Source organism: Trichosurus vulpecula, chromosome 1 (assembly GCF_011100635.1).
Source record: "Trichosurus vulpecula isolate mTriVul1 chromosome 1, mTriVul1.pri, whole genome shotgun sequence".
NCBI classification, from domain to species: domain Eukaryota; kingdom Metazoa; phylum Chordata; class Mammalia; order Diprotodontia; family Phalangeridae; genus Trichosurus; species Trichosurus vulpecula.
Genome location: NC_050573.1, coordinates 432,147,720 through 432,162,814, shown reverse-complemented (window position 1 = coordinate 432,162,814; position 15,095 = coordinate 432,147,720). Strand labels below are relative to the sequence as shown.

General features: G+C 33.8%; 1 protein-coding gene across 6 annotated transcripts in view; it reads right to left on the bottom strand.

The window, feature by feature from the left end:
* Positions 1–15,095, bottom strand: part of ERBIN (erbb2 interacting protein) — a 191,029-nt gene that overhangs the window by 48,156 nt on the left and 127,778 nt on the right. For all 6 annotated transcript variants that reach the window (XM_036762182.1, XM_036762176.1, XM_036762190.1 and 3 more), the window contains 5 exons: positions 14,204–14,348; positions 12,297–12,369; positions 6,053–6,182; positions 5,507–5,622; positions 4,025–4,094 (listed from right to left, as the gene is read on the bottom strand). In XM_036762182.1, the coding sequence (XP_036618077.1) occupies positions 4,025–4,094; positions 5,507–5,622; positions 6,053–6,182; positions 12,297–12,369; positions 14,204–14,348 (534 nt within the window). The remainder of the gene's footprint in view (positions 1–4,024; positions 4,095–5,506; positions 5,623–6,052; positions 6,183–12,296; positions 12,370–14,203; positions 14,349–15,095) is intronic.

Below are 15,095 nucleotides of genomic sequence, written 5' to 3'. Positions count from 1 at the left end.
TACCTTGGAAAGTAACCAAAAAGAACAAATCTTACTTTTAAAGAACTAGAGAAAGAAAACGATGCTGTTTGCTTAAAATTTATAATGTGCTCATATTGACGCTCAATAACATAATTCAAAAATGGCACAGTTAGTAAACATTCATTCCCCTCCTTTTTAATGCAAATGTTTTGCTAATAAAATTGTAAAGAAAAAAGAGAAGACACAAAATATAGCTTTTACATGTAAAATACTCCTGAATGTTTCATTGCTTAGTGAGATCCCTGAGTTTATAACTGCTGGGAAAATAATTACTATCTTCCTTCTCTCTCAATTCTTACTTTGACACTCCTACCTGCTCCTAAAAAGACTTAATCACAGCAAGTAACCACAGTTAACAACATTTTTGCTTTTGCTTGAGGTAACTATACCCATATCTCTTCAGTGGCTCAAACTAAGCCTTCAGAATTGTGACTATTGACAACTAATACTGCAATTCAAGGAGAAAATACGACAGAAAAGTGAAAAACCCCAATTTTCTTAAAATTAAGAGAGGGGGCAGTAGCTAGGGTAAACAAATGAGTGACAACATGTAAGAAAATGTTTCATTATCTTCTCTGACTTTTGCCCTAAGAGTATGCAACAGAAAATTCTGTTATATGAATGCCACAATGAAAATAAAACTTAAAAATAGTAAATATGCAGGTAATATTTTCAACATTTTTCAAGGTGAATATATTCACACATATTAATTGTGGAGAACACAGAGTAACTGAACTCTTCATGACCATGAATGCACTATTTACTATGTGGCAATGAGCCATCCAGTATATTCCTTTCTACTATTAAGAAAAATGTGTATTCACTATAATCCTAAAGTTTCAATTGTAAGTAAATTAATTCAAAAATATTTTCAAAATTGAAGGAATTAATAAAAATTACAAAATGCTGTAGTGTGAATATGCATGTAATATGGACTTCAGTACCATGGACCTATGCTCTACTGCCATCCCCCATATGCCATAGTAAACAGATAATTGAGCTGCTGTGGCTAAAAATATTCTTCACCAACTGGCTAACCTTTTAATGGATAAGCATTTCAAAAAGCTGGCTTTTGGATCAAGTTCACTGCTAGGCTAGTTTTCTAATGCTTACACTCTGGGTCTTAAAGAGGTCTTCACCAGCTGTGGGTCACATCTACACCAGAATATACTAGTAAATTTATATACAGCTTTAAAGATTAAAAAAAAAAAACTTAACCTACATTATATCTCACTTGAGCACACATTATCTTAGTGAGGCATCTGAGTAAAACTTTAGTAGAAGATACTTGTAATACACATTTACAACGGTGCAGTGGAAAGAGTACCAGGCCTAGAATCAGGAAGACTCATCTTCTTGAGTTCAAATCCAGCTTCAGACACTTACTGTGTGACCCTAGGCAAGAAATTTAATCCTGTTTGCTTCAGTTTCCTTATCTATAAAATGAGTTGGCGAAGGAAATGGCAAAGCACTTCTGTACCTTTGCCAAGAAAACTCCAAATAGGGTCACAGAGACGACTGAACAAACAAAACATGAATAATAACTATAAGAAAATTACTTTCCAGTTTCATGATTGGGAAAGCATATATTCCAGATATAATACAGTATCAAATTAATATGCTAGCAAAATGAAAGAAACGTATCAACATCTGCCAAAGAGAAATATTCTATTGTAAGTCCTTTTTTGTATCTCACATGTTAAGTAAACTGACAATAATAGTAGTGTGAATCATAAAAAATTAATGCTTGTAATCCACCCTAACTATATAAATGTTAATATAATCATTAACTCAGATAATTTAAATGAATCATTAAAATGATACCTGTGATTCTCAGCCCCCACAAAACACTCTGGAGATTAATTCAATTCTATAGTTGGGAAATCTAAATATACTACATTTAACTGATGTACCTAAGGCACAGAATGAATCAGAAAGGTGAAAAAAAATTTAAAGATGACTTTGGAGATTATATTTGGTCAAAATAATGATGCTTCTCACAAGTTAAAAAAACAAACTTTACCAAAAGTGACATTCTAAGGAACTGAACAGTAAGAAAATATGTAATTATACAAATTAAAATCTAGCTAGAATAGCATAGGTATTTTTAGCTATAGGAAAACTACGATGAGACTTTAAGAGATTGAATTCTCCTGCCAAGGTTGGCTGCCACAGTAGTACACTATATCCCAACATACTGATAAAAATCTAACCTAATTTTGTCTCAAAAATAACACTGATATTGGCAATCACTAACGTAACTTTTTCAGAATGAAGATCTCTTGTCACTTATTATTTCTGTCAATTTCACCACTCTGACCCTCAGTTTCTTCATCTGTAAAATGAGGATCTTGGACTGGATGACATTTAAGTTTTCTCTTCTAGCTCTAAATCTCAAGATATGATGGTCCTAAATTTGCCATCACTAGAAAGACTTTCCCTGCTTAATTTACAAGTTATATAAGAAGATGGTTCACTTTTGAAAAGTTTTAAGTATTATTCAAATGTAATAAGGTGAATAATAGTATACTGGTCTGCAGTTCTGAACTTTTTCCCTCGTGCAATATGGCTTATATGAAACCTGAGTATAGCCTACAATAGTATTCTAAGGACATAATACAGCTTAAGCTTCTCTTGTCTCTGTAGTTTCCCAAATGAACTGCATACATATTCTAAGTGCCTTTGTCAAATGTCCTTGATGGTACTACAAGGTCCTTCCTACCTACCAACTCCAAGGGGTTACCTGTATCTCTGATCCAAGTCCCTTAAAGACAAGGGTGTCACTCATCAACATAACTCTTCCTTTTCACACCCCTAACGCTAGAGGGGACTGCTGAGAATAGATTATTAGGATCATCTCCTTCCCAAAGGGTTTACATTTTGTGCAACAGTCTTTACCATCACTCCCCAATAAATAACTTCAGAAATGCTACCTGATGATGTAAAGATGGCTCCATGGAGTTCTAAGTCAGAGTGGAAAAGCAGACAGAGGAGTGGATCCCACAGAACAAAATGGAGCTAAAATCTAGTACAATTCTATCATTTTAAAGAAGAGGAAACTGAGGCCTAGGGAAATTAAATGGCTTGCCCAAAGTCACACAGGATTGGAGTAGCAGAGCAGGGATGCAAACCAAAGTATTCTCAACTCCATATTCACTGCTCTTTCCACTCTGTCATATTTCAGTTGAGCAATGGACTGTCCTGAGAGTATCATGAGAAGAAGGCATGTGGGAAGGACCCATTGTGTTTGGTCTTGGTTGAAAAAACATTAAGTTCAGAGGTCCAAGTACACTGTCTGAAAAACTGGAGAGCTGTGGAAAATAATAATGTTTCATATATCTATTTGTGGATTCTTTTTTCTATCCAAGAGACTTGATGTTAGGGAAAGAGCCTATTTTATTAATTACCAAAGAATCACAGGGCCAAAATGGTATCTTTGTCTACTACAGATCGTTTAAAAAGATGCTAAGCCTGCTATGATGACATCACAAGCAAGCTTATTATATATCTGCATGGTGACTTGAGATACCATCTGTAAAGCATTTAGCAGAATGCCTGTCACAGAGCAGGCATTTAATGCTTATTCCCTCCTGCTCTCCCCTGTCCTTCATCGTCAGATGCCAGACTGCTCAATAGGTTCAGACTAAAAGTGTAATACAGAGAATCCTCACCTTAATTCTCTTTCAGGAAGAACAAACTGTTCTTAAAAGTTCTGTACCTACCCAATAGCAAAATAGTTTAAACCACATGTTCTCAGTTACTTGAAGGGTAGGAAGATCACAGAACCTCAGTAAAGGCCTATACCAAGGCCAGTGTTTCCCTCACAATCCATGTATCAGATCACTCTTAAAGAAAAGACTTAGGTTACTCTAATATGATGTGCCTTTCACAAAACCCTGTATCCCTTTAATTCATACTATGGCAGAACTACTCTTAAATACCTTCTTTATAAAATAATTAGAATAATAATATACTAGTGAAGTAGCAAAACTGGTTCTCCTACCTGGTTATCTGAGAGCCACATAGCAGTCAGCTGTTGTAGCTTTGTAAAACTAAAGGGCAAATTCTTCATCCTGTCAAAGAAGAAAAAGAAAACTGAACACAAATGTGGGAATGTCCTTCAATATTTTAATACACAACAATGCTGCACTTGCAGTATATAAAAAGCTTGGAAAACATTAATTAACAATAATATAGGATCTTACTACTGCTTTAAAGGTGTGCAAAACACTTTATATATATTGTCTCATTTGAGCATATTCACAACCTTGTGAGATAAACTTCACAAGTATTACTATCTTCATTTTGCAAACAAGAAAACAGTGGCTCAATGGGACCAAGTGACTTGACAAGAGTCACACCGCTAATAACGGTAAGGAACATGATTAAAACTCAGATTTCTTCTGACTCCAAATTTAGGAATCTTTCCATTACACCAATGTTTTAAGGCACAAATTACACTGGAATGTTCAATAGACATGTGAATCATGCACAGCTGGGTCATAATATAACTATGGATAGTGCCTAGACAAAACAGTATCTAATATCTAATAGTCTTTAGAAAAGCTATTATTTTTTACTGTTGTACTAATTCAAGTATAGCTAAGAAAGCGATGGTGGTGTTTTATAAAATTAGCCAATGTTGATTCAGAGTGAAGACAAACAAAATATTACGTGTAGTAACATAAAAGGTGCAATGGAAGATTTTTTAAAAAATAAATATTTTTTGCTTAGAGATGTCCATACTTGCTGCTGAGCACTGCCTAAAGCTATTTACATTTCTTTATATCATAGAATTGTACAAAGGTGACATTATTTAGGTGAATAGGTATTTTATACTTATGACTAATTTCCAGACTGATACTGAACCAGAGTAAAATGAAAAGGTTCAATAAAATCTCCTAAGCTAAAATGTCAACACCTAAGCATTCTTTGAAATATTCCTATCTAGTAAGTGTGAGATTAATTCAAAGTTCTAGTTCTTACACAGGAAATCTGGATTAAAGCTGGATAGAACTGAATAATGATTACTAGGGGTATGGGATAGACAGTATTTCTTTACTAATCTGTCATCCCATCTGGTAAATTTGTTGTCACTGCTATACAGAGAAATGCCAAATCTCATCTATGGCCAGAAATATCTTGGATTCAAGAGCAGTACTGTTCAATAGAGTAACAATGTGATATTTTCTGTCACAATGTGTCACAAAAATAACCTCATACAACGAAATTTCCACAATATATTCCAGGAAAAGAGTGGCAAGTAAAACTGCTTGTAATATGGTAAATAACCAATATCAGGTAAACCAGGATAGTTCTTTCATATGAAAACCAAATCTACCAAGCAGAGTAAAAACACTATTCAAGAAACTACAAGGATTACATTTCATTTCATTTAGGTTCTAATAAAGTTTTAAAAAAATTGATAGTAATACTTATTTCTATTCAGTATTTATACCATCATAAGGCATATAGAACCACAAACCTGTTGTCACTCAAATTGATGACTTTTAATTTTTGCATATCACCCATTTCTTCTGGAAGAGTCTCAAGTTTATTAGAATGGAGAAAAAGCACAGTAACATGCTTCCAGCTGCCAATCTGAAACAGCAAAATGATGAATTTTTCAATGGCAGAGATAAAGAATTTAGAGTTATATTTTATATTCAATAATATTTTAATTAATAACAATTTAATGACTTTTAAATTAAAAGAATACTATCTAGTTTCTTAAAAAGCATGTTTCCTTTTCAAAGTTATTTTGTTTATGAAGAAAAATATTTTTAACTTTCTACTAAATAACTCATGGTTAATTAGTTTAGAAGACAAACTAATAAAGGTTTATTTAAAAATATTCATGAATCATTCACATTTCAGTATATTTCAGTAATTTCTCTAGACAAACAGTAAAATAAAAATTACAAGCTGACCAAAATTGCATTTTTCTAGTTAAATATTAAACACAAGGTATTATAAAAAGGTGAATAAGCTCTAAAATATATAAATCTACTTCAAGAAATATTTATTGTACCTCTGGTGGTAACTGCTGTAAGTAATTATGATCTGCAGCAAAAGTTCTGATGTTAGAAAGCTGCCCAATGGAGGAGGGCAAAGCTTCTATTTCATTGAAACTACAGTCCAATTCTTCTACTGATACAAGTCTGGAATAAGAAAATTAAAAGTTTGAATTTTTCAAACATGCATAATCCAAATTCTAATATTCTTACACATATAAGAATCCTTTGACTCTTTATCTTGTTCTTAACCTAACGTGTCAATCCTATGTTTTCAAACTGTAGGCTGGCCCAATATTGACAAAAAATAACAAAGCCTCATTACTACACATATCCATTTATCTTAGTAATTCCTGTACTTCTATGGCTCTGCAATTTCATCAATTTATCACAGATTCAGACTGTAACCTCTCTATTCCATCTCATCCTGTGCAATTTCTTTTCCTGATTTTCCATGAATCCTCCACACAGAACTTACCCCATACCATGGAGATCTCTTATCTCCATTGTATCAATATACTACTCCTGCTGTCTAGTTTCTTCAATGTTTCCCAAGCACATCTATTTTATTCAAATACATGCTAATGGTGCTTTGCCTTTATATCAGTCATTTCCAAACATAACTGACAAACTGAAGTCTCTTTCAGACAAAGGAAAACAATGAAGGTAAAGACTCTTGATGCAGAAACCTTTGTATAACAGTATATAAAATATCATGTTCTAGTAGTCTTTCACCTTTGTGCTGTGAATGAAGAGGATTACATCATCTCTTCAGTACTTTGTTGGTTTTTAACTATTCAAAGTTAAACTTCTTTTTAATGTTATAGTTACATTGTTTAATTGTAACATATACTGGTTTTTTTGCTTCTACTCATTTTGTTCTGTATCACTTTGCATATACTTGTCATTTCTTAAAATACAATGATATTCTACTACTCATCTACCTTAGCTTTTTTTTAAAGTCATTCCTACACTGAAGGGCACTTTATTTCCAATTCTGTTATCAAAAAGTGCTGCAATGGTGTGTGTCTATGTGTGTATGTGCACACGTGCATCTACACACCCCTTTTCTATATTTGACTTCCTTGGGTCAGTGGGATAGCTGAGTTGAAATGTAAAGGGAGTTTAGTCACTCTTCTTCTAGAATTCCAAACTCAGAGCTCCAAGAGTTGTACTACGCAAACTTAACAAACAATAGAGTTCCAAAATAAGGATGACAAACGGGGGAAGAGAGGCTCTTGGGAAACAGATCTTGTATTTAATGCTAGATGGCCCACAGACAAGGACTCTTAAGTGTCTAATGATGAGAAAAAGAGCCCTAGGATAGGCTCCAAATAACATGTATCTCTACAGACCAGAGGCATCAATTCACATGTAGCCTGGACCAGATTAAAATGTTACTTGGGGAATGTTCAACAGAATAAGTAAAAATACAATACATAGATAACGTTAAGTTGTGGTTTTCTAAATCCCCATGTGGCCACAACTCTGAGTTTGACACCACTGCTCTAGACCACAGTGCTTTGTGTTAGAGGGATGGGCCAAATGACTGCTGTGGACTCATCTTTGCACAGCTGATTTTGCATGCCACCAGTCTAGATTCCAAGGAAGTTCTCTGCTGTAGAGAAAAGATTTCTCTATACATATCTACACATTGCTGCTAAAAAGGAAATAAGCCCAAGTCTTCCTACTTTTCCCCAAAGAATGTAGTCCCAAGGTATCAAGGTGAGAGATAGGAGGTCTCATAACTCATGATATAAGAAATCATGAAAAAAAAAAGGGGGGGGGGAAGGGAGGCTGCTGTACTCCTATGATATTCTAACTAAGATGTTCCTTCTTCCTGTTCCTCATTCAGTTTCCAACAGTATTAAAGCACCTGGTTTCCCATCAGTAACTTCAGGACAGGACCAAATCCTACCAATTATTCTATTCTCAAATCACCAGTTATTTACAAAGTGAGATGAGGAGCTAGAATATGCTAACTCATGAAAAAATGACAGTGATTGCATGGCTTAGAAGAGCATCCAAATCCACACCCAGTGTGACTGTCAGTTAGCAACCCCACTTAAGTATCTTCAGGAATTTGGGGTTAAAGGTTCAGCAGAATGGAAAAGGAATGCTTATGGAGTCCAAATGGAAAGGAGCAGCTCTGGAGGATAATGGCTAAGAGAAGAGGGTTCAGTGTCTATGCAACACCTTCTCTTTAACCTGATTCTCCTCATCCTTCAGAACTGAGTATTTTTACACATCGAGAGAGAATTGTTATTCAGTCATTTCAGTCATGTCTGATTTTTTGTGACCTCATTTAGGGTTTTCTTGGCAAAGACACTGGAGTGATTTGCCATTTCCTTCTCCAGCTCATTTTACAGATAAGGAAACTGAGGCAAAATTAGATGACTTGCCCAGGGTCACACAGCTAGTAAGTGTCTGAGGCCATATTTGAACTTAGGAGGTTGAACCCTGCTGACTCTAGGACTGGCTTTCTATCCACTGTGCCACCTAGCTTAGCCCTCCCTGCCACCCCAGCAAAAAGTCGTAACATGGAATATCATGCTCCCTCTTTTTGTGACTAATGCTATTTGTAGAGTATGAAATTATTTTGTAGAAAGCAAATTTTTTTTTTACTTTAAATTTCTCCTATTGAGTAAATTGAGAAACAAAACAAAAAATAAAGTACTTAATACATAGATGCACATTACCACAAAATAAATTCCCACAGTGGCCATGTGCAAAAAAATATCTCTTTCTGCATTTTAAATTTGTCACCTCTTTGGCAGAAGGTGATGTCATCTTCATCCTTTTGAATTCATGGTTTATCACTGCACCAATCAGTGTTCTCACTGTATAAAGTGATCTTCTACTTCAGTTCAGAGTTCTTCAGTTCCCTCTTAAACTTCACGTTGTCATTTCTTATGATACAATAATATTCTGTTACATTGACATGCCATAAGTTTTTTTGGCCATTCCTAACAGAAGACAGCATCTTAGTCTCCAACTTTTGGCTACAATAAAAATAGCTGTGTAATGACAAGCAAAGTGGGACTTTTTGTTTTGCTCTTTTTTTCTTTTGGAGTTTCAGTTCTTCTCAGCATGAAGATAATCAAGTGCCTCTGATTGAGACTTGCTTTTGTTTGAATCAAGAGTCTGATTAATCAAGAATCTTGGCTGACCTGCTTAAGTCACAAGAAAGCCTAAGTCACATGAATTTGCATCACATTTTCATGTGAAGCCCTCAGTGGGCTGACCCTGAAGAAGTGTATATATACTCTGACGTTAGCATTTTGCTTTGGGGGCTCACTCATTGGAAGACTGTTCCTGTGATTTGACCAGACTCTGGGTAGCCATACAGGAACACTCCCGACCCTGGCTTTGAAAACCTAGATGTTGGTACTTCTCTCTCTGGTAACTATGTATGTGTTGCTATGCACAGACAGAAGGCCTGTCTGCTGATTTGTGTTATTTGTTCTGTTTATATAATTTCTGTGCGTTTTCTCTGAAGTTCAGGGTGCTGACTTTTTCCCCTGAGCTAAATGAATGATATATGTATGTTTAATTAAAGTGAGATTGTAAACCCTGCCCCCCCCAAGTTGTTTTCCTTAGAAAAGCAGATCAAAGAATCTGTGCTAGCAGCCCTCCTGTGTGCTGGTGTTGTTGGTCCTACACCTCCACAAGAGCTGCTAGCAGTATGGTTGTTACAAGCTGCTGTAGGTATCTTTGTGTACATAAATCCTTTTCCTCTTTCTTTGATTTCTTGTAGCATAGGCCTAAGTAGTGACATAAGCTGGGTATTCCAAATTGCTTTACAAAATTGCTGGATCAGACTTGTGCACATTCAAACTTTCATCATTTTTGTCTTTTGTCTTCTTTGCCAGGTTTATGGGAATGAGCTAGAATATCAAAATTCTTTGAATTTGCACTTCTCTATTAGTTATTTAGAGCATTTTTTGGCATAAATTTGTTGATAGCTTGGATTTCTTCCTTTGAAAACTGCCTGTTCACAGCCTTCGATTGTTTAATCTATTGGGGAATGGCTATTAGTCTTATGAATTTGAATTAGTACCTCGTACATCTTGAATAGTTGGATCTAGAGATATGCAACTAGCTATAAGGATTTTTTTCCTCAATTACCTTTCTCCTCTCATTTTAACTATATTAAATTTCTTTGTGCAAAAACTTAAATTACTTTAAATTATTATTATTATAAATTATTATAAAATGATAATCAAAGTGTCCATTTTATTTTGCGATCCACTGTCACTTGTTTAGTCATGATCCACACATGTTACAATATTAAATTAAGTTAATGGGAAAAGGTGCACAGTTCAACTCAATTCAGCAAACTTTGCCCATCTTAGGTGTGGAGGGCTAGCAAGACAAAAATGAAACCTTCCCTATCCTTGTGGAATTTATATTCTACTTTTGTGTTTTTATACTTAAACAAAGAGATTTCCAGCATCGAATATATTAGAATCTTATGTAATTTTTAACATATGCATGAAGTCATTTTTTTTTAAGGAAAGATTTCAATGACTATAGTGAATCAACTGCTTTTTTAAACAACAGTTAATATTTATATAGCATTTCAAGTTTTGCAAAGCGCTTTATATATATTATCTCATTTTATCCTCACAACAACTTTGTAAGGTAGGTGGTATTATTACCCCTATTTTACAGATGAGGAAACTGAGGCTTAGAGAAGTGACCACCCAAGATTACATAGCTAGTTAAGTGTCGGTGGCAAGATTCAAACAGGTCTTAATTGACTTTTAATGCTCTATTCATTGCTCTGAACTGTCTCAAAATTTAATAGACCAACAATTCTCAAACTTTTTTTCAACTTAGGAATTCTTATACTCAATTCATTTAAAAAGTAATAACTAAAAAACCATTACTAGCAAACATAACATATTTTTTAATATATTTTCAAAACATATAACTATATATACTTTAAAAAAATAGTGAGAACAGTGGCTTTGCTTTACATATTTCTGCCAATCTCTGCATTCAATCTGTTGTAACAACAATCTGTTGCTGTTTTGGTTGAAAATGTGCCCTGACACAGGCATGGAGTTGGAAAAGAAGTGAATATTTTAATAGACAGATAACATCTCAGAATTTCTTTGAAGTTCGTTTTGACATCTTGAACTGTTGTGAAAGGTTCCGGGGGTGCTCCCAAGGATATGGACCATGCTTTAAGAACCAGTGCAACAGCTAAGAGACATAGTGGGATCATGCCTTTTCCATTAATTCTTTCAGATGCCCAGAATGCTGTGGTTTGCTGTAGAAAACCACCTACCAAAAACCTGCCTGTTCCCTTCTTAAAAATCAAGTATATTCATAAAGCAGGCCTGTACAATTCTCAAAGATTTTAGAGATGAGAAAACAAGAATATGGGGTCAGCAATTGCTGATGTCACCTTTTTCCTCCCAGTGGCAACTTCATCTGTCAACTTTTCCATTCTTAATGCCTTGAAAATTAATCTCTAAGGGTTTTTTAATTTGTGCCTCCTTCAGCATAGACTGTCAAGTTGAACTATTACTCTCGATTACACCTTTTTAAGTGTTGCTTTCACTACTGTACATAAAGTATCAGGAAATTAGTTCAGTGTTGAGTAGCATGAAAGCTAATATTGACTATCATCATTTTAAGATCAGATTAGAAGATGCAAAACTTCAATACAAGAAAGCCTAAAGAGTTAAAAAAAAAAAAGCTAAAAAAAAAACCCCAAAGAACAAACTAAGTGAGCTATCTATTTTCTAAATGTAAAAGCATGGCAAACAAAAGTCATACTGCTTTAGAGTACATATTTATTTATATGTAAAATGTATGTGAGATGAGGGTGTTAAGACTATGAACATGAAAAGTACTCGTGAAACATTAAAAAGCAATTAGGAAGAAAGTAAGTCTGAAAAGAGCTAAAGAAAACAGCTAAACCAGTTCATCCTGAGGTCATTTGCAAATGACAACATAAGAAAAATAAACAGGCATGAAATGGAAAAGACCTACTGGCTCTCTTATACTAATTTATTTTCATAAGAGAATTAGAACCAACGTCTTTGTCCAATGTACTGTATATGAAGAAGTGTCTATGGCATTCAAGAAGGTGAAGAACACCTATCAATCAATCAATCATTTTAATATGTATGGAATCTCCTTTGATGATTCATTATAAAAACAAATAAATGCTGATCTAAAAATATTTAGGGCCTGCTGGATTGAATGAAAGTTCTTTCTAACCCTGGTATTTCATGAAAAACTTACCCTCCTATTGAGTCTGGTAAATACATTAACTGGTTTTCATCTATTTTAAGTGTTGTTAATTTCTTTAATGATCCTGTTGAAAAAAGACAGAGAATACTATATAAAATAAAGTTAAATGTGCTTTCTTTGCATAAAAAGCACCTTCTAGATAGCAGTAGTTATTTTATATTGGATTTCTATAACTTGGTCAAAACAGGCAACTAGAACTAAAAACACTCTATTAGCATTAAGTTCTAACATTCAACACTAAAATTTAAAAAAATCTGTGGTACATCCCTATAGAAAGTAGGGCAATTCAAAGACAACACATGTGAAAGAAGTTATTAACATTTTAATTGCCAATAAGTGATAAGACTTAGGCAGTAAACTGGAAATAATAAAGTTTTCCATCTGTGAAGGAATGAATTCTAATTCATGGAGAGAATGGAAAAAGTCTAGTGTTGAGAACGGTAAATAATGACATCTCCAAAGAAAGTTAAAATCGATACTCTTAAACTCTTACTTTGAACTCCATGTATACCAAGAATGAAAATTTTAAAAATGGATTTTTAGTGAGAAGATAAGTGTTCGTTAGATTGGATTAGAAGAAAATTCTCAATAAAACTATACTTGTAGGCTACAAGGAAAGAGGAAATGACTTACATTACGAAATTCAAATGATAAATTCCTAAATTCTTTTTGCTTTAGTAAAAGAAAGATGAAATTGATGATGCTGTAGATTTTGATCATTTCACCAACATAATTCAGTCCAAGAATTAAATTTAATTCAAATACATTATAAGAGCAACTATTGTGTCCAAGATAAATTCTCCATCTTCCAGATTTATAAGAGTTACTAGATTGGGTTATGTTCTCTTACCAGAATCTTTTGGTAAGTTAATGTTTTAAAAATGAGCTATGAAATAAAAGGGAATTAGGCTTTACATCAAAGTCCTCAGAAATCACTTTCTGTAGGGGAAAACTGTATTTAATATAGCTCAGATATAAAAACAATTTACTTATATTAGAGTAAAAACATTTTATTTCAGGAAAGCCTAGAGAGGAAATGGGTTTCACTGAAAGAGGCATTAGAATCAAGGAACACAATTTAATTGGTACACTATGTTTTAAACTTTTGAATATATAGCAATGGAAATTTGTACTAACATAATTCAAAAAAAGGTTAACAAGAAGACTAAAAAAATCAGATTACATCTTAAATACACCTTGTATTTAGATTTTTATATGGAAATACTTAATGTTCTAAGAATCAACCACACTTCTAAATAATTAAATGATGCTTTTAAAATCATTTTGGAGAACTAGTAAGGTGCCAAACTTTTCTATTCTGGGGAGGAAGAGATAGATCTCTAAAGAGAGATGGCAAAGCATTAAGTACTAAAAAGATCAATGGAAATAAATGTGTGTAAAGTGCTTTGCAAAATTTAAAATGCTATATTAAAGCTAATAATTACTATTATTACTAATATACACTCTTCTTTTAGATTGTGATTTTTTCCCCCCTGGTTTGCCCAGTAAACTCTTTTCCTTGGGAATGGGAAAGTCCATTATGTGATCTGGTTTTCAGTTATTTTCATGGTAACTACACAAGGACAGTGAGGAAACATGGCCTAAACGACTTTTTCCCCCTCAGTTCCTGAAGGAATGATACTACCACAGAAAGTAAAACTACCATGGAAAGTAAAGGAAACCAACCAATGATGGTAAATGTCAACAAAGTAGTTAAATAATGAATGGGAGCGGAAAATGTCACACAAAAAAATTAAAGCAAAATTTCCTGCTATGAAATATAAATGATTCACCTTAAAAAACAATGAGACTTTAGATTTAGTACAGGTATAGCAGCTAAATGTATATGTCTTTATTTTAGTAAAGGATGAATATATTAATTAGTAGGCAATACAAACCAATAGACTCTGGCAGTTGTTGAAGTGAATTGCTAGACAGCAGCAGGTCTTCAAGACTTTCACATCCTGAAATTCCTTCTTCAACTATTTCAATGTTGTTCTTTGAAACATCCAAATAAGTTAACTGCTTCAAACTACCCATCAACTATGAGTGAAAAAGAATTGATTAACTTGAAATAATTTGATCCACAACAAAAGCAGTGAGAAAAGTTTAGGTATCAAGAAGAACACTAACTTAAAACCCAAAATTAAGTTCAAAAGAGAAATTTAAGTAATTTTTAAAACATATAACCATGAGAGGACTATTAACAATTTTTTTAAAAAGTCAAAGACTTTCACATCCCGAAATTCCTTCAACAATTTCAATGTTGTTCTTTAAAACATCCAAATAAGTTAACTGCTTCAAACTACCTGCTTCAAAATAATATACAAAGGACAAAAAAGAGGACTGTATATAGAATTGTGAATCTGTTATATTCAGCTTGCATTTAAATACAAACACATATCCTCTTATCCATCTCCTTTTCATCTTCCTACTCTTTTCTGTGTATTTCTTAATGTTTCAATAAGTGTTGTTTTTTTTTCTGCATCATTATCCCAAAATCTTCCCCCACAAATTTTCTCCTTCCTTCCTGCCATTACAAAGTCCTTCCTTGTGAAAAATAAGTGCCTATTTTTAACATTTCAAGTAACAGTAAGGAAGACTCAGAATTTTCAGCCAATGTAATGAGGGCAAATGTTTGTCCAGAAATTAGGCTAAGGGTACCTGTTACTGTCAGTCCATTTGTGGGCAAAGAACATACTCTTTTGAACCTTCTGCAAAAATTAGGCTTTGGGCAGGCAGGCTGCTGCATACTTGGAAAAAAAAATATATATATATATGTGGCCTTTT